Genomic DNA, 20,575 nt, shown 5'->3' with positions numbered 1-20,575 from the left:
GGCTAGAGCCATTCCCAATAAGATCAGGGGTGAAACAAGGATGCCCATTATCACCACTACTATTCAATATTGTATTAGAAATGTTAGCATCAGCAATTAGAGAAGAAAAAGAAATTAAAGGAATTAGAATTGAGAAGGAAAAGACAAAACTCTCACTCTTTGCAGATGACATGATGGTCTACCTAGAGAATCCCAAGAAATCATCTAAAAAACTACTGGAAACATTAGCAATTTTAGCAAAGTTGCAGGTTATAAAATAAACCCTCATAAATTCTCAACTTTTCTATATATGTCTAGCAAGAAACAGCAGGAAGAGCTAGAAAGAGAAATCCCATTCAAAGTAACCTCAGACAATATAAAATATTTGGGAGTTTATTTGCCAAGACAGACTCACAATCTTTTTGAAAACAATTATAAAACACTACTCACACAAATTAAATTAGATTTAAATAACTGGGCAAATATCAACTGCTCATGGATAGGTAGAGCTAATATAATAAAAATGACAATTCTACCAAAACTAAACTATCTGTTTAGTTTCCTACCAATCAAAATTCCAAAAAAATTACTTTTACGAGTTAGAAAAAATTGTAAGTAAATTCATATGGAGAAATAAAAAGTCAAGAATTGCCAGGAGCTTAATAAAAAAGAGTGCAAAAGAAGGTGGCTTAGACCTACCCAATCTAAAATTATATTATAAAGCATCAGTCATCAAAACTGTTTGGTATTGGCTAATAAATTGAGCGGTGGACCAGTGGAATAGACTAGGTGTAAAAGCAGGAGATGATTATAGTAATCTGCTGTTTGATAAACCCAAAGAGTCCATCTATTGGGATAAAAACTCCCTCTTTGATAAAAATTGCTGGGATAATTGGAAGTTAGTATAGAAGAAACTTAGATTAGACCAACACCTCACACCCTTTACCAAGATAAGATCCAAATGGTTACAGGACATAGACATTAAAAAAACAATACTATAAGCAAATTAGAAGATCAAGGACTAGTCTACCTGTCAGATCTATGGAAAGGGGAGAAGTTTATGACTAAGGAAGAGTTGGAGAACATCACCAAAATCCAATTAGATGATTTCAATTACATTAAATTAAAAAGTTTTTGCACAGATAAAACCAATGTAACCAAGATCAAAAGAAATGTAGTAAATTGGGAAACAATCTTTACAACTAATGATTCTGACAGAGGACTCATTTCTAAAATATACAGAGAACTGAGTCATATTTTTAAAACAAAAAGCCACTCCCCAATTGACAAAATGGTCAAAGGATATGCGAAGGCAATTTACAGATGAGGAGATCAAAGTAATCTATAGCCATATGAAAAAATGTTCTAAATCATTAATTATAAGAGAAATGCAAATTAAAGCTTCTCTGAGGTACAACCTCACACCTCTCAGATTGGCCAGTATGACCAGGAAGGAAAATGATCATTGTTGGAAGGGATGTGGGAAATCTGGGACACTATTACACTGTTGGTGGAGCTGTGAACTCATCCAACCCTTCTGGAGAGCTATTTGGAACTATGCCCAAAGGGCAACAAAAATGTGCATACCCTTTGACCCAGCAATACCACTGCTGGGTCTATACCCTGAAGAGATGAGGAAAAAAGGTAAAAACATTACTTGTACAAAAATATTTATAGCAGCCCTGTTTGTATTGGCAAAGAATTGGAAATCCAGTAAATGTCCTTTAATGGAGGAATGGCTTAGCAAACTGTGGTATATGTATGTCATGGAACACTATTGTTCTATTAGAAACCAGGAGGGATGGGATTTCAGGGAAAACTAGAGGGATTTGCATGAACTGATGCTGAGTGAGATGAGCAGAACCAGAAAAACACTGTACAACCTAACAGCAATATGGGGGTGATGTTCAACCTTGAAGGACTTGCTCATTCCATCAGGGCAACAATCGGGAACAATTTTGGGCTGTCTGCAAAGGAGAGTACCATCTGTATCCAGATAAGGAGCTGTGGAGTTTGAACAAAGTGCAAGGACTATTCTCTTTAATTTAGAAAAAAAAAACCAGATAGCTTATTGTCTGATCTTGTTACCTCTTAGACTTCTCTTATTTCTCTCTCATCATACCCAATTTGGATCAAGGTACAACATGGAAACAAAGTAAAGACTGACAGAGTGCTCTCTGTTGGGGGGAGGGGGGAGGGAAGCAAGATTGGGGGAAAATGTAAAACTCAAATAATATCTTTAATAAAAATAAATTTAAATAAAAAAAATAAAAAAAAAAAAAAGAATGAGAGAAGAATTAGGTCAGAGGAGGTGATACAGATTCTGTTTTCTCTCCAAACTGGATAAGATTCATAAATAGTGGTTTGAATGCTTCACAATGGTACACAGAATGTCAGAAAAGTATTTTACCAGTTTATTCTAAAATGCAAGACTGATCTTACCTGTCTTAACAGAAAGTATCAAATGTCTCTTAACCAAATATAGATTAATTATGTACATTCCTAGGTTCTATCACTAAAAATAATTCTAAAAACATCTACAAGACAATAACAGGTTGAGGAGCAAAAGAGAATGTGCTAGAAAGTCTCAGTGATGAAAAGAGCACTTGTTATTGATTTGGTAATTATTGAACAAGTTGTCTAAAAGTGTTGTGACATTTATAGTGCCTTTATTGACTATCACAGTATATATGACCTAGTTCTACATACACAGCTGTGAGAATGTCTGAATATCTCATGTCAACACAGAAAACACTTCTCTATGAAAACCTGCCACCATACAACAATATTCAGGATAATTACTATAAAACATGGCATCTTTTAGGGAGATGGTTTCCATCTCCTCTCATTTGGCTCCTACTCTTAACGCCATGTGTCAGTGTTAAAAAGAATAGGGAACCACTTTTAAGTTTAGAGAGTGAGCTCCAGCTAAACATCTCCCTGGTTGCTCCCTTGTGCTTGTCTTCTCTCTGGGTGTCTATGGTGCTCTTCTCCTATTGCTTAGAGAACGCCTTCTTCCCAGTCATGTTCACAGGGAGTGTCCTGCACCTTCCTGTGCCCGTTCTCCTCTAAACTTCTTCATCTAATGGTCTCATCAGCTTCCAGGGATCAGTGGTAATCTCCATGCAGAGACTTCCTAGATCCTTCTCTCTGGCCCTAATAATTTCTTCCCTGGGTTCAATCCTGTATCACCACTGCCTTTTGGACATCTCAAAGAGAGTTCATTGGCATGTTAAGTTAACAAATTTCAAAATGAAGTTTGTTATCTTTTTCCAAAACCCTTCTTTCTTCCCAACTGCCCTATTATATCCAGGGCACCACCATTCTCTCAGTAGACAAAGCTCACAGCCTCAGTACATGCTTCACGCCTGCGCCACACTGACCTCATGTAGCTAAACTGTTATCTAGTCTTCATTTCCAACTCCACATCTCTTCTTGATTCACCCCTAGGCTCCTGGCTATAGCCTCATGCCTGATCTTCTCCAGCCTAAGTCTCTTCATTTTGAGCTGTCCTCCATTTAGGATAGAATGCAGATCAGCTCATGACTAGGGAATCAATATAGTTCTGTGACTTCTTATTGCCTTCAAGAACAAACAGGAAATCCTCCCTTTGATATTTAAAGCCTTCCATAGTCTAGCCTATTCCTATCTTTCTAGTCTTCACACTTCACCCCTCTCCTTTAACCCTACTTCGACATCACCCTAATTTCCACATTCTAAGTCTTTATCCAAGCTGTGCCCTCTCCTGGAACATTCTCCCTCTTCACCTCTGGCTCAGTCCCTTCCACTGGCAACACCTCCTCCATTTTTACTAAGTGTACATAGATACCCACTGTGTAGATGCACATGGTTATTTGTGTGCTGTCTCCTCAATGAGGTGAGTTTTGTGAAGGCTGGGGTCACAGTTCTGCATTTCTTGATATTCCCAGTATTTAAGTCTAGTGGCTAGTTCAAAAAAAGGACCTAATAAATGCATATTGACTGACTGGCTGAAGTACATGGATGACATCAACTCTGTGTGTCCACTGAAAAACACATTAGATAGCTCTTCCATCTTTGGAACCTTTCTTCAATGACCAGCCTGAACTCACTCTAGAAAAGGGAGAGTGTGAGAAACCTGGGAGGATCCATACTCAGTCTAAGGCTTCCTTATGGCCAGCTTTACCTTTCCTCACTTTATTCAAGCTCCTAACTTCTCCCAGAGAAAGACTGCAGGATGATTAGAGGGAGACCTTCAAGATCATTTCGTCCAGTTCTCTTACTTTATAGACAAGGAAATGGCGGCACTCCAAGTGACAGGAAGCCCCAAGGAGTGGGTGGTGGGGTGGAGGTGATCTTATTTCAGTGGGATTATATTCCCTGTGTTCTCTCTCTTACCTGGTTGTCTGGATGATTTACAGTAAAGTAGCCCACACAGATGATGACTTCATGGAGCAGTACTTCACAGGAATGGCGGGCGCAGTGCCACAGTAGAGAACTGAGAATGTGCCGGAACGCCAGGGACAGGCCTTCTGCTCCTACAATAGACTGACAGAGATAAAAAAGGTGTCATCTGTGCTCTGAGTGTGGACCCTCCCACCAGGGGAGAGCAGAGCTTAGTTAGAATAAGTAATGTCATTCTAAAATGGTTCATCATTCCTCTTTCAAGGGAACCTCTGCTACCAAGCCAACAAGCACGCCCAATCAATAAGACAGGAGGTCACCTTCCCAGAAAAATCTGTGACCTATTATAGTCTGGGGGTGGTTCAGCTGACTGATTCTCTAAGTCACTGCAGACGTATTGAGCAGACACGGAATCTAGAGGAACGCCAAGTGTGCAGAGGCACCCACCGGAGCTCGGCTGCATGTGCATCCTGGGCAGAGGTGTTAGAACAAATGGAGCATGTGGGGCAGACCCAGAGCTCCAGGCCTTTTGGATTCAACTCTCTTTTATGCACATTAACTACCACTGTATTGCAAACAGAAAAGAAAGAAGAAGAATGAATTGCTTTTCTGCCACCTCTTGTCAGGGATGCTGTACCTGGCTTCTTGTTCAGGTACGGGCTGGGCTTGATGGCCCGAAGGACCTATCCAGCTCCAAGATTGGGAAGTGAACCTGTTTCAAAAGGGGGGAGGTTTCTGAATTGGGGGAAGGGCAATTGGGATACTTTCTAAACTTAGCAAGTTAATGGGGAGATCCAGGAGAATCCAACTGTACCTGTGGCCCCATTTGGTAAACATGTCAAACCGACGGAGTGACCCAAGGTCAAAGGGGAAAAGTGAAGCCCAAGGACTAAGCTTAACTATGAGAAAATGAAGTGAGATGGCAGTCTGAGTCTCTGGAAAAGTGGTTCCACAAGGGCATTTCTTGACTTTGGTCTATTCAGTGTCTACCAGATGCCCATCATGGCCCATGCATGTAGAAAGCACTCTCCCCAATACAATCCAGTCTGGGGTGTGAAATACAGCCACGTAAGCAGGGATTTCTGAAATGTGATGAATATAAATCTCTAAAGGCAATGCTTGGCTAAATAAATCTTCAGCACCAGCATTACAGTTTGAGAAGGAATAACAAATTCAAGCCTTAAAGCATCATCTTGAGGAGGATTTGTGATATTTCTTCACTGCCTGTATTTAATCAGTCATATCCACCTGCAGTGAAATCTCATGCTCTCTGTTGAACCTTCTGGGATAAGAACAGATCAAGGACATGTCAGGTGGAAGAGAAAAATGAAGCCCATTTTCCAAGGAAACTCTATTTCCTCTTTAGGCTTTGGAAGTAGCACTGCATTTGGACTCAGATGATATAGATTCACCTCTCAGCTTTGACAGGTATTTTGTTTGACTTTGAACAAAACTGACATTGGGAAGATGCTCTGTAAACCTCAATGTGCTTTGGATGTAAGTGGGAGCTCTCAAGATTCAGGCAGAATTATCCAATAATCTACCAGGTGCTAAAACTATCCAAAGAGAGGAGATGTGCATTATCCTCACTCCCAGGGTTTGCAGCACCAATATTCATACAGGCATTCAGAAAAATACGCTGCCTGTGGTACTGGCATGTGACAAAATGGACAAGTGGCCAGTGCTCCCCAAACTGCTCCCTTCTATCACTTCCTTCCACTATGCCAAGTGGTACGCACCCTCCCCTATGGGCCAGCATTGAGGAAGCCCTAGCTCTTTGGGGGGCCACTGTCTCCCCACTTCCACTGAGTCTCTCTAACTCTTTCTAGTCTTTATTTAAGGAGTTTATAAAGCAGGCATCCCTTTTTAAAGCAGGCATCCCTTTTGTGCTGCTGTCCTTGACTAAATGGAAGCTGATTTAAAAAATGAAATTCCTCCTCCCATAAATGATCTTTCCTCACTCACCTCCCAAAGTCAACACTTTCTATTGAATCTAAAGATGTCTTCAATGTTTCCCTCTGGGTGCTGCTGGGGAGGGCACTTTCGGGAGCTCCCTGAGGGCAGGGTAGGACTCTTTCTCTTGCCTGGTGCTATGTCAAACATGACATGTTTTTACTAATGTCAACAGTGACATTCTCCTGGCTGGGTGGCACTTCCTGCAGATGGAAGGGCTGACGGCATTCCAGCAGCCTAGCTGTGGATGGGGGGCTGGCTGAGTGCCAGCTAGATGACGGGAACAGGCTGTCTCCAGGGGAGCTGATTCCAGGGGTACTGGCTTATGACAGGACAGAGGGGGGCCAGCAGGTTGCAAAGAACTTAGTCTTTTTAAACAGACATCCACCACCCAAGGAATAGGAAGAAGCTCAAGTGAAAGGAACTTGAAGGCTCACTGGGCTGGGTAGTCTCTGGGCAGGGAGGTCACTAAGGAAAGGGCAGGGACATGAGAAATATGAGGTGGAAAGCTAAAAGCCAGGGAATGCTGAGGTCAAGAGAGCCGATGGGAGCAGGGCGGCGAAGCCCTGTGGCAAAGACAGACATAAGGCAGTGTCCTCCTCTGGAGGAGACCCAACATATCCAGGTAACAAGAACCTGGTCCTTTGTAGGAGAGAGGATCACCACTGGTTGCAGGAGGTAACCAAGGTCACCATTTAAAGCATGGCAGACAGCCTGTGGAAAGGTCAGAAGGCAGGGAATAGGGATGAGGAGGAGGAGAGGGCTTAAAGGGGAATCATGTGGAATGAGGCTGAAGAGAAGTGTAAGCCAGGCTGGGAAGGGCTGAGTTTGCAGGATCCTTCAGGGCCATCCAGTCCAACCCCGTTTACAGTTGGGGTAAATGAGGCAGGATTTGAATTCAGGTGTTCTTTCTTTTATCCCAGAGTCAACGGGGGGGGGGGGGGGGTCACTGAAACTTCTTGAAAAGCATGTAGCATAGTTGACTTTATGCTTTGGAAAGACTCTTTTGGCAGTTTTGTGGAGAAGGGATATTGGAAAAGAAATGGAAAAGAATGAGAGATGGGAAGCAAGGCAGCTGTGGAGAGGCTACTGGGCTAGGGGAGAGGTCTTGTGAGTGGAGAGAGAAGGAGAAATGCAAGGAGGGGAAGAGGCAAAAGTAGAGTCCAGAACAAGGCTGAGGGTGGATGCCCCCCATGGAAACAGAAATGTCAGGAGGAGGGCTGGGGTTTGGGGGACAGTAATCAATTCTTTTTGAGCTGTGTCTATAGGACATCCAACTAGAGATAGGCAGATGGAGAAGTGAGAATGGAGATCAGCAAATGTAGGGCTGTCTATATGGATTGAGTAATGATGAAGGAATCCATGAGAATCACTAAGATTACTAAGAGAGGATGGAGAGAAAGAGCAGAACTGGGAGCCCAGCAACAAGCCTTACTGCCTTCAACTGGGGACTCAAAAATTGATAATGAGGTTGAGGATAATGGTACTATACAAAAGACTGAGAAATAGTCCAACAGGTAAAAGTAAAACCAGGAGAATGCCACATCCCAAAATCCAGAGAAAAGAATGTCAGATGATGCAGAGAAGACAAGAAAGACAAAGCCTGGCTTTAATCATCAGACCATTTTTAATCTTGAAGAGAGCAGTTTCAGTGTATGGTGAAACTGAACATCAAACTGAGAGGAGAGTAGAGAACATGGAAGTAAGGGCTTGAAGACCTGTCTGAGAGAGGATGAGAATTTGAGGGGACAGTGAGGAAAGCCTTCCACTAGGTTGAAATATCCAGAGAAAAAGGGGCTGCCTCAGGAGGCTGTGAGTTTCCCCATCACCTGATGTGTAGAAACATGTGAGATGGTTCAGAAATGGGCTAGACCAGATGAACTTGATGAACCAGATGAACTCTGTAGCTAAGGATGTAGGTAGACTTCAGCCATGAAGCCATGTAGGAAAATGAGATCTGGATTCCAATTCTATCTCCCAGTCTTATGAGCCAAGTGACTCAAGACAAGTCAATTAGTCTTTCTGTGCTTCAGTTTCTTTATTTTGTGAGAGGGTCAAATGAGAAGATAAAGTGCTTTGCAAACCTGAAAGCAGCACAGAAATGCAAGATGTTAATAATTACCTAGCCATGTGGCCTTGGGCAAGCCACTTAACCCCATTGCCTTGAAAAAAATGCAAGATGAGCATCAGTTAGTATCTTTTCTCTTCAAATTGCATTCACTGCAAATCAGCAAGCATTTGAGAATGAGGACAAATAATAAGAAAAGGAAAAATGGTAATAAATGGGATAAATTAGGGACAATGTGGCCTGTAGAATCTATTCCACAGACAGTTGAGAAATTCTGTCTCTAAAGCAGCATGTAAACACTAAGAAGCTTCACAAATGTCTCTTCAATAGGGGAGTAAAATCTTCTGATGAAATACAGAAATCACCACCCTCATTCAGCAACATTTCTTTAGACACTAGGGGTCAGAATAGATTATCTCTAAGGTCTCTTCTTGTTCTAATCCTTAGGATCCTTTGACTCCTGCTGATTTAAATCATTATAAAAGCAGAAAGAGCACATGAAGGCTCAAATTACAGTTCTGTTGAATTATTTGTGTCCAGTCCATATCCTGGTACCTTAAATACCTTAATTGTTGTGCTTAGTCTCCTAGGCTGGCTTCAGGTAGGTGACAAACATTTCTAAATGATATGACTAGGGTCTTACACATTTTCTTTCACATTTAGAACAGGAAAATATCAATTAGTTAATTGCATGTTTGTCATTAACCTTTTGGAAACCTAGCATTGCTTATAAATGAGGGCAAATGAAGGCCAGAGTTTTAAGCATTCATAGCTTTCTACCCCCCCGCCCCCAGTCAAGCAATTCCTTTAAACTAAATTCCTCATCACTTGCCAAATATCTTCATTTTTAATGAAGCCATTTGTAGGAAATTAACTGAATAAGAGTTCATTTCTTGGGACTTTGCTTCAAAAGGCCTAGTTTGTTTTTTTTTTGGGGGGGGAGAAAAGGCATAGATTTTAATTCATAGGTTGTTTCAAAAGTTCACAGGTTACTGCAAAAGTCCACAAGTCACTACAAAAAGCTCATAGGTGAGATTCTTTGGCAAGGTATAGAAGGTGAGTTCTTAAGACAATAAATATAAGCAGAGAGACAACTACAAGTTGGGCTGGGGAGAACAGCAGACTGTTAAAACGGGAAAAAAGGGAAAGAGAACAGCTACAAAACAGTGATTGGGCTTAGGTTAACATGAATCCAGCCTCATGAAGAAGAGGGTGGTTAAGGTTGAGGATGATGCTACCCCAGAGCAGGGTGACCTCCAAAGGAAGAGGAGCAAGCTGGGGATACATAGTAAAGAAGTGCATAGGGGAGTGAGAGGTTATTTGGGGGGTCACACTCACTCAGAGCAGGCTGACCTCCAAAGGAAGTCAAGAAACTCAACAGAGTTAGCAGATTTTTAAGAAGGATGTAGAGAAATGTGGGGGCAGGTAGCTCAGAGGGCAGAGAGTAGGTGATTAGGCTATTTGTGAAAAGACTTAATCCTTTCAGGCTAAGGCAGGGATCCATTGTTAAGCCAATAGAGGCTTGTTTTGGGCCTGGGGACTGGGATTTACAGAAATCTGCCAGGTTGGGGGCAAGGTACTTCACTAAAAATTCATTGTTTTCATTTTACAGCTTGGACAATGAGATGGTAGTGAGGCCAGTGTTAATGGAAGATATATGGCCAGTGCAGAGGGAACAGATTAATTATGGAACAGATTTATCTTAACATTTCCCACTTCAATTTCTTCCAGGTACTTTTATATTCTTTGTGGCCAGTATATTCTTTTCTCTGAGGCTCTTCTTAGATTTCTTGTAGCATTATTCTTTTTCTTCTGGGGTTACTGCTTAGTTTTTCTCTAAAGTCATAGTAGTTCTTCATTACGTTCCAACATTTTCATCTGTTTGCTAATGTCCACAGCCTCAATTTCTCTATTGGAGTTCTGTGCTGTGGTTATTCTCTATTGATCTCATTCTCCTGTTTTGACAGATTATACTTGCTCCTGGATGTTGTGCCTAACACTTGGCTCAGGCTTCTATCAGAGTTTCTGGTTTTAGCTCTGCCCTCTGGTGACTCAACATAAGTTTTGTCTTTAGTTGTTTGTCTCCTATATTCTGGAGTTAGCTCCTTGCTGGGAAACTGACAAGCTCTAATGACATGCTATTGATTGTATTGATAAGGTAGCCTCTTTTAAGACACCAGCCACTTCTCTTTCCCGGTGATCCCTGGACCCTTTTCTCCTTGGCTTCTGCCCTGGGTTGTCAGGTCTAATCCTGTCTCCTTTGAGGACACCTAGTGACCACCTCTGTGAGTTTGGCCTGCCACATCCATGATTACCTTGGGTTCACTCACAGTGATGGAAAAGGTGGGAGCCAAACCAAACCCAGGGTCTGTCAATCCTGAGGAGACTAGAAGATAAGAGTTCTGTCAACTTGCCTATGCTGCAGCAGAACAGACCCAGATAGAGAATAGTACTATACATTAAAGTCCCATTAATAAGTCATTTTTCTTGACACTCTAGATTACACTGAAGCCAAACAGTGTTACAAAGTTTTACTAGACTTTTTTTGGTGAAATCTTGAAAAACAACCTTCTTTTTTTCCAGATGCATGAAAGGTAGCCCAAAGGGCAATCTTCTTGTTGATGAGAAAATTGGGGTTATCATCCCAAAGATGAGAGTTCTTTAAGTGAAAACCTCATGACTGATCCTGGAGGAGTTAAAGTTTAGATTTTTAAATTCACAGTTCTGCAAAGTTTGCATATATAACAGACCACAAGCAATTTAAAGATTTAATTCTTCTGGAAAGACAGCAGGCTACTTGAGGATAGATTGAAAAAAAGGTGTAGAGGGAAAGGAAGAAAGGAGAAAAGGAACAGAAGACAAGCTTGTGACTGGGCTCAGACCCTCAGGGGTTCAGCCTGCAGCTGGGCCCATATTGTTAGATAGAGGCAGGGAAAGAAGTAATCTTACTGAAAGAGGAGAGAGGAGAGGGGAGAGGGGAGGAGAATGTTAAAAATTAGTGTACTATGTAACTGGGGGGAAAAATAAAATATTCATTTTAAAAAAATTGATGCAAGGATAACCTTTAATGTTAAGAAGACTGATGAAAGACTTCTCCATCTCACTGACTACACAGTTGACTCAATATGCAGTAATCTAGAAACTAATCTTCATGTTGGTCCAGAATTAACAAGTTAACTTCAATGCTGAGCACAAACAAAAAATGAGGTTTGTTACCTGGAAAGCTGGCAGATCAAGAACTGCAAAGCTGTTGAAGAAACGTAAACTCTGAAGGGCAACTTGGATGGTGCTCTGGGTGTAGCTGTCTTTGGGGCTGGTGGTGGTGGGGTCAGTGATGGTGCCATGGAAGAGAATACAGTAGAGCATGTGTAAGACGCCAACTAGATCTGTGGCCTGAAGAGCTGCTGCTAATCCTGTGGGGTCTTGACGTATTTTATCAAATATGTCCCACGACCTGGACAAAGAAACATTAAACTCTTTAAATAGAAATCAAATGTAGGATGTTAACATTTTATTAGGTCAAATGGAACAAAATAAGCAGACCGTTAAAAGCAAACCATCTGAGTTGTATAATAAGGTAACAAGAAACCACAAGGCAAAAATTTAGCCTTCTACCAAATGTATTTCTTTATGCTTCTTATTGATCCATTCTATCCTTCTACCTTGTAGAAGGTATCTACTGCTCTGAGGAGGCAACTAGTGATACCAGTTTGCTGCCCTAATGAGGCCTGGATCACAAGGGTAGAGTCCAGAAGACTTGTGAATCTTGGTTCTGCTACTAGACTTTGGGGAATAATTTTTTCCTCTGTGGGGCTTAGGGTCTTCTCAAAAGAGGGGGTACCAAATTGGAAAATTTATCAAGTCCTGTAATCTTATGAAGGAATTTCTCTTTCCCCAATTGCCAGAAATTTTCTTTCCCTAATTCCCCTCTGAGCAGTATTCTCCCTAATGCAGGGTGCTGCATATGTACACAATAGTGCTGGATTTTTCTGAACATGTCCATTTATCCCTGGAGGGGAGATATACATCAAAACTCAAAGTTTGTTTGGTTCACTATGCATATAGCCCTCAGAAGAAAGAGTTATAAAAGTTATAGAGCTGATGACAGCAGAAAAGGCTGAGGAGGCAATTACCCAAGCTTTGCATTGGATGACTTTTGTAAAAAGCATCATTAAAATCAACTTAGTATTGGTCAACAGGTTCAGGGATGGTAGTTTTCAAGATGAATCAGAAGAGAACTGGCATTTGTAGCAAACCCAGTCCATAAATGATAATGGAAACAGCAGATTATATTTATATTTCAAGGTTTAACAAAGTTTTTTTCATACATCATCTCATTTCATTTATAAAGTAGTTTCTGAAGGCATAATTCTCCAGGCTATAAAGAAACCAAAGCAGACGAGTGACTTAACAATCATGGGATTGGAAGCTGGAAAGGGCCTCTGGGCTCAGTGTGGCTCTTCGACTTCTTATCACTGAACCTCTTAGGACCTGTTTTCTTCTCTAAAATATGAAGTGTTTGGACTTGATGGCCTATGACATTTATCTGAGCTCTAAATCTTAAGAACTTATGCAGAGGTGCACAGGATTGAAACCCTTATTTTCTGACTACATCATCACAGTCTAGTTATACAAGTATTTCCATGGAAATGTCATTTACGAAATCCCAGTTGGTTGAGATGCCTTTGGGCCTTTGTTCATCCTGGGACCCCCCAGTGCAGCCTGCAATGAGGTGCTGAGCTTCATAACTTCCCTTCTGCTTCTGAGACCCTCTTCCACTGTCCTGAACTCCCTATTTCTTTTGATTTGGCCATAAGAACATGTTGGACCCCTTCAACTTTGCCATTCATTAGTGACTCAGAGCCATTCCAATGTTTCCTAATCTTGAGGAATGTCAGAACTGGTGTTAGCTTGGCATCTACTGTTCAGAATCTACTTTCAATAATGACTTTTTACAGGAAGGTAGAAAGCAGACTTCAAACTTCTATGCAGAATCCCAGAGTTTAATCATTGGAATGAATCTCAGAAGTCCTCTCTTTAGACACATATCCAAACAAGGATTCCTCTCTAACAACTTCAATGGATGGCATCCAGGTTCTAAGGAAGGGGAACTCACCTCCTCACTTTTGGACATACCCCTACAACTAACCAACTATGCACCAAACTTGGCATGTAGTACACTGTTTTATAAACATCACTATCATGTTTAGAAAAAATAACTTCCTTAGCAAAAACATTATTCTCTAATTGTGATATTATTTGTCCTTCATTCTCGAAGAAGATCCCAACATCAGGGAGATGATGCCATGACAAACAGGTGAATTGGATTTGAGTGTGTGTGTGGGGGGTTTGTGCTAAATCACCCACCTCACTTTCTCCTGGATGTGAGGCAGTCAGGGTGGAGTGATTTGCTCCAGGTCATACAGTGTGTCAAGTGTCTGAGGTTGGATTTGAACTCTGGTCCTCTTGACTCTAGCTGCCATACCTTACACAGAACTCTCCCTTGTAACAAAGGAGCACAGCTAAGCAAAATAAACTGATGTATTGTCCATATCTGACAGCCCCAAGTGGTTCATTATTTTTCTACTGAGGGGTGATAATTAAAGTTCATCAGTCCTTGGGAGTCAAGGTTGGTCAGAGCATTGATATGCATTCCAATGTCCTTCAGCATTGCTTTTCTTAGGTCATTGTGGTTGCTGGCTTTCTCTCCTTCAATGTGTGATTCATTGGTAGAGAAAGTTTCTGTGAGAAAACGCCCTCTCCCAATGATGATCAACACGTGCCCTAAGGGCAGCCTTGAACCCAGGCCTTCTCTCCCTTTGTCCTCTTAGTTTGGCAAGGGTTCCCATTTTCTCTGAATTCCTGATAGCTGCTAGGCCTCTCTTCTGCTTAGTTGGCCTCTGTCAATTTGTCCTATACTTAGGGCTTGTCCATGGCTGCCTGCAGGCTGCCTCCTCTAGACCCAGAGCTCCTCAAGGGCAGGGACTGGTCTTTTGCCTTTCTTTGTCTCCCTAGTACTTAGCATTGTACCTGGCCCAAAGGAGGTGCTGAAAAATGGTTACCCGCTGATGGTCATTTCTCCATTACATTGACAGGCTGCAAGTTGTTCTGGCTGTTTCCCCAGTCAAAGGCTATCCATTGTTTCCAGTTTTTTTCTATGACAAAAAAATACTTCTATGAATATTTTACTAATTTTTATTGGATCTTTCTCAATGTCTTTGAAAACACCTCCAGTAATAAAATGAACATTTTTTAGTAACTTTTCTAGGACAGTTGAAAAAATTTACCCCCAAAACAAGTGGTCCAATTTGCTCCATCAGTATAGCATTAGAGTGACTATCTTCCTCTAGTTCATTCCATAGTTAAGCTTTCTACTGAGTACTTAAATCCTGGGCTACATGCACAGGTTCCTTGTTTACTGAATAGCTGGGTACCCAAGCATTCAAGACCTCTGACTCCCTTTCCTAACAGTCCACTGATAATTGGCCAGATGGCAATGATTTTCCCTACCAAGCAAGGTCACATCAGAACCAGTGACCCAGAGGTGAGAGGGAATGAGTCTAATGCTGTGCTAACAAGGAGACTTTTTTGTTGGGGTGACAAAGAAACCTAGTTCAGATAGTAACATTTTTTAGCTTTTATACAAAAAAGAAAAAATCTTATAAATAGGAAGGCTTTTTCTCTTGTATGAAGGTTTTTCTGCTGGTCAGGAAGTCTTTTATTCTGTTATGGCTTTGTATATTTTTAACATGGTAGCTTGATATTTTCAGGGTGAAATATTGTTTTATTCTTTGATTAGATGGATTTCACCTGGCTTCTCATTTTTCTGGGAAACAAATGGCAAGATACGGAGGTAATTCAAAGTTCAAACTCATGACACCAGAATGAAGAAGAGATAAAAAAAAATGGGCTAGTTATTTTACAAAGCAGGAAGGAATCAATCATGTAGTGTTCAGCTTCCTAAGATTCCGGCGCACGGCTCTATCTTGTGCCGGCTGTTCCTGGAAAACATATTCAGGATGCTCATCAAACCAAATTGAGCCTTATTGGTCATGGTAATTTATGATGTCAAACAAAAAAGGCTTCCATTAAGAAGACAGGGATTCTTGTTTTAACCTACCTTCTCATTTCAGCTTAGAATCTGCATGTTGATTAGGAAGTCTACCCTTTTTTGCTAAGAAAACAGGTAAACTGTTCTATTGCACCTACTCATAAAAACTCCACCAACAAATAAGGAGTAAGTACATTCTGTCTGGTGTTCTGTCACAGTGTGACTGGGAGGGATCCTGTCAGAGAAGGCAGCTACAATTTTGTTTCTTCCTTAGACACATGGGTTGCTATCTACAATGGTTATGTTTTTAATTACTTAAGTCTTGTAGAGATCGATTGAATTAGTGGAAGCTAAACCAACCACTACCTCCTCCTCTCAACCTTACCGTCAAACCCCTAGCCTATAACCAAGAAGGAGTGCAGAGTACATGCACCACTACACAAAAACAAAGAAAAGTATGACTGTGCAATTGGAAACTTTGGCAGGCTCTTAAAAACAAGTATATGGGGCTGTCAATGGAAAATGGATTTCAAGTTTGGTTCCTCTTCTCTGATTCAGTTGCAAGAGACTGTATATGTATTTTAATCCTATGTCTTTGTTACTCTCACGAATGACTGCTTTGCAGAGGAGGCTCAGTGGATAGAACACTGGACCTGAAGTCAGGAAGACCGAAATTCAAATCCAGCCTCATACACTTCATAGTTGGATGACCTTCAGCAAGTCCCTGAACCTTTAACTACCCTACAAAACAGATCTAATGGATCCAGTATCTTTGCCAAGAAAACCCCAAAAGGGGTCATAAAGGGTTAGACACAATGACTGAACAGGAAAAAAAGTGATGGCTTCAGGAGACCCCTCCTCAACCCCCAGTTGTTCAAACTACTTGGTATTTACCTCCTTGTAGATGGGTTCTCTTCTCCCCATCCCAAACTTAAGAGTGTAAGTTACCTAAGGTCAGACTGTTTTGATTTAGTCTTTGTAACCTCCCAGGAAAGAGTCTTGCAGTTAACAGATATTTACTACATTTTTGCTGAACTGAATTCAAATACTATTTTTTTTAGTTTTTTTTTTTTTGTTTGAAAGGCAATGGGGTTAAGTGGCTTGCCCAAGGCCACATAGCTAGGTAATTATTAAGTGTCTGAGGCTGGATTTGAACTCAGGTACTCCTGACTCCAGGGCCAATGCTCTATCTACTACATCACCTAGTCGCCCCCTGAATTCAAATACTATTAATAAGACTTTCTCAACTAAAATCTTGTGAAGGTGACTTGAGTTGTCCGAGCTCTGTCCTGTCCCCTGAACTAAAAAGGCATCAAATCCAGGCCTGGTGATGGGAGTTTGACTCTCTTGTCTGAGGATTAGTTTAATTCAACTTAAAGCATCTTTGTACCAGGCTGGCCACAGGGTGATTAATTTTTTTGGCCACAGCAACTCTCTAGGACCATATACTAAGTCATAGAGGGGTTGATGTTGGCAGAGATAGTGCCCACATATCAAGGAAATTACAGATCCTTGAATTATTGAAGTAATATAATTTAATTATAGTTTTCGTAGATACATGATTTAGAACTAAAAGGGACTTAAGCAGTCATTTAGTTCAACATTCTCATTTTACGGAGGAAGAAAGTGAGGGTCTGTGAGGTCAAATCTTTACCCAAGTTACAGGTAGAGGAGGCAGGATCTGAAACGTGAGTGATAACCTAGTGTTCTCTACACACCATCACAAAACCTGGCCAAGTATTGCTGCCTGATGATGAGCCCAGCTGTGCAGAGGGGCATGGCACCAACAGGTTGCCGAGTAGCTGATTCATTCTCTGAGCAGTGCCATGAAACAAAGAAGCATACTTTCACATTAGGACTGAAACTTCTTCAGAATTTATAAATATTTCACAGGTTTATGATGATCTCACTTAATTAGAAGTTTCAAACTGTAGTATTTTCTCTGGTCTCTACTTGAAGACAAAGTAAACATTTCTGTTCAGAAAAAAAATGAGGATTACTAACACTGAGGCGAGTTAACAGCAATATCAGCAGACTTGCCACAAACTACTGGCACAATTCTCAGAATTCTGATCTCCAACTTTTGAGGGATATCACTTAAAAAACTCACATATTTACTTAGCTGAAGGGTCCCTAGAGATTAACTTGATCTCCTTAGGGACATGATATAATGAATACAACTCTGGATTTGAAATCAGGGGAGACTTGAATTTGGATCTCACATGAAGGATGTGATGATGGGTACATTCATTAACTGCTCTGTGCCTCATGTCTTCTTATAAACTAAGGTAATAAAAAAATTCTGGTACCTACACCATATGCAAAGGATTGTGTGAGTATCAGTGAGCATCATTATTACTGTCTGAGTCAGGAGTGAAAATTAGAGGCATGGCCCTTTGTACAGTGCTACTCCACAGTACCTTTGCATTGGCAAGGTGATTTGAAGGTCAGTTTTGTTCATATGGAAACCATGGCATCTGACAAATGGGTATTATTTTTTGAAGTTGTACATTCTTCCTAGGGACTGTCTTCCTAGGGGCATTCTTCTCTTCCAAGGATGCTGGCACATATCAAGTAATACTTTGACTCTTCCACGGATCCAGGATCTCCTGCGTGGACACAATCATATGAATGGGTGGCTGATTCCTTTGGATTCTGGCCAATTACTTCCCATTCATCTTCCTCCAAGGATCTACCTACTTGATGCATGGGGGGGAACTGTCTCCTCTGATTCTTTTAACTGTTTTATTGATATTTATGTAACTCCTGGCTATCCATGAACTGATCATGTAGCAAGATGTGAAATAATACCATTGTATAGTTGTCTTGTATTTTGTAAAGTATCTTCACCTTTGTTATTTCATTGTGACCTCACAAAAACCTTATGAAGAAAGTCCTCTGATGGACTCATGATCTACCAGAATAAACTCAGAGAGATCTTAGCTTGAATAAATTTTGTCCACATTTCTCTGTAAATTCTCCATAGAAGTCCTACCCCAGAAGCTGGAGGGCTTCCTCATTTTTTTGAGAGCACCTGAGGCTTCTCACTGCATCTTCTGACCACTTGTGATCATCTGTGTCCTGGAGAAGATCTTGGATGCTTGCTAGGGAAGAAGGCTGGCCTAAGTGCAAGGATTGCTCAAAAGTTAGTCAGTGTAGGGCGGCTAGGTGCACAGTGGATAGAGCACCGGCCCTGGAGTCAGGAGTACCTGAGTTCAAATCCAATCTCAGACACTTAATAATTACTTAGCTGTGTGGACTTGGGCAAGCCACTTAACCCCATTTGCCTTGCAAAAACCTTAAAAAAAATTTAGTCAGTGGTGGAAGGAGAATTCAGGGTTCTAGGTTTTTGTGTCCTTTTTGCTACTGTCTTTCAAATGGTCATTTCAACAGCATAAGATCTTACAAATTTAATTTGGTGCCTCTGTTCAATCCTAGGGATAAATGAACAGTGTTCCTGAAAACCCTTTTGGAGAGCACCTTCAGTTGACTCCACAGATGCTACTCAAGAGAAAGAAAAGCAGGAAAGCCGGCTTTACCGACTTGGAGGTACCATCTGACTCAAGCGGCACTCAGCATCTTCCATTAGAGCCACCCAAGTTAGGGGCTCAGGCTCCTGGCGGAGACTGGAGCAGAGATTAATGTGTCTGCGTTTATTGTACAGCTTCCAAAGGGGGCCTGTGTTTGTTTAACACTGACTGCCTTTAATAATCAACCACAACTTAAAAGACCCGTCCAAAAGCCCTTTTCCACAAAGCAAACCTTCAGCTGGCTCTTAAAACCTTTTAATGAATTCTATCTTCGTATTCCCATCCCTATCCTTATCAGGACATCATGTAGGCCCACAAAAGGTTTACTGAAACAAAATGAAGAAATCATACCTCCCATGACCATTCTGGAATATTATCTCCTTGATTAAAAAAGCCTACCAAGACTCCCTCCAACCACCACCCAAGGAAGGAAGATGGTCTCATTGCTATTCCCAGATTGTAAGAAATGAAACATTCTATCTAGTGTTTCTCTATGCTTCATCATCATGCTGCCATGGGCTTTCTAAGGCTGAGGCACAGCTGGCGAGCTCTGGTCAAGCATCCTTATGAGAGCAGCAAACTCAAAGAGGCTTCTCAGGGAAGACTGGCTGCCACAGGGGGCTTTCTTTTGGCCACAGCAACTTGGTGACACTGTTGGGAGTTCTGCAATTCTGACCCTTGACTACAACAACGACTTTTGGAACAATCTGGATAACCGATGCACTGTGTACATATTTTGTTTTTTACTTCTCTGTATTTATGGTGTTTCCTCCAAATTGCAAATAAACTTCTTGAGGGCAGATACTGCCTCATCTTTGTCTTTGTGTTCCCAAATTAAGTATATTCTAAGTGCTTCAAAAAGGAGGAAGAGTCTTCACCTGAAGTTCACTTTATAACCTCATTTCTTAAACAATTATAAAACATCCACCCCTCATCACGATGGATTGGGGAGGGAAATAGAAAGTATACTAAAATCTTTTAGCACAACATATTCCTAAGATTTGAAATAAGCTTTTTGAAAAAACAAAGTGAATAACTATAACTATATATATATATAGATATGCATATCTATATCTATATATATATACATATATATCTATATCTACATATATACAAAAACAAAACTGTGGAGGTTATTCAAAATACCCACATTGTTGTTTCATAAAAACCAACTAGGGAAAAAAAAGGATCCATTTGCTGTTTCATTTCTAGAAAACTCATGTGAACCTGAAGAAACTTTGGGAACTGTTTACTTTTGATTTTGTCTTGTAATACTGTTAATTTGTAGCCTAGGCCCCCTGGCTTCTGTTGGGTTTAACTGTCAGTTATAATCACTTTAAACTTAAATGTTTATAATAAAAATGTAAAAGGCTGTATTCATATCAGTCATGGGATATAGTTTTCAGAATAAAAAAAAGTATAGGAGACATGGAAAAATCAAAGATTAAACTTTTGTAGATGTTGTTCTGTGTCATGCCATTTGATTCAGTAAAAATATAAAATCTTTTCAATTTAACATAGTTTCAAAGTGTTTTTGTTTGCTCTTCAATAAGGGAGATCCTAGTGGCATAAGCAGTTATGTTTATTAACAGCCAGATTCAATTTGGAAAA

General features: G+C 40.8%; 1 protein-coding gene across 5 annotated transcripts in view; it reads right to left on the bottom strand.

The window, feature by feature from the left end:
- Positions 1-20,575, bottom strand: part of SCAPER (S-phase cyclin A associated protein in the ER) — a 381,601-nt gene that overhangs the window by 39,915 nt on the left and 321,111 nt on the right. For 3 of the 5 annotated variants that reach the window (XM_074232482.1, XM_074232481.1, XM_074232480.1), the window contains 2 exons: positions 11,600-11,837; positions 4,357-4,506 (listed from right to left, as the gene is read on the bottom strand). In XM_074232482.1, the coding sequence (XP_074088583.1) occupies positions 4,357-4,506; positions 11,600-11,837 (388 nt within the window). Of the gene's footprint in view, positions 1-4,356; positions 4,507-11,599; positions 11,838-14,413; positions 14,539-20,575 lie in introns of those variants that run through there. The other 2 variants (XR_012477706.1, XR_012477705.1) reach the window with 2 other exon arrangements.

This window comes from Macrotis lagotis, chromosome 4 (assembly GCF_037893015.1).
Source record: "Macrotis lagotis isolate mMagLag1 chromosome 4, bilby.v1.9.chrom.fasta, whole genome shotgun sequence".
NCBI lineage: Eukaryota > Metazoa > Chordata > Mammalia > Peramelemorphia > Peramelidae > Macrotis > Macrotis lagotis.
Note: the sequence above shows the minus strand (reverse complement) of the source record. Positions and strands in the feature narration are given on the sequence as shown.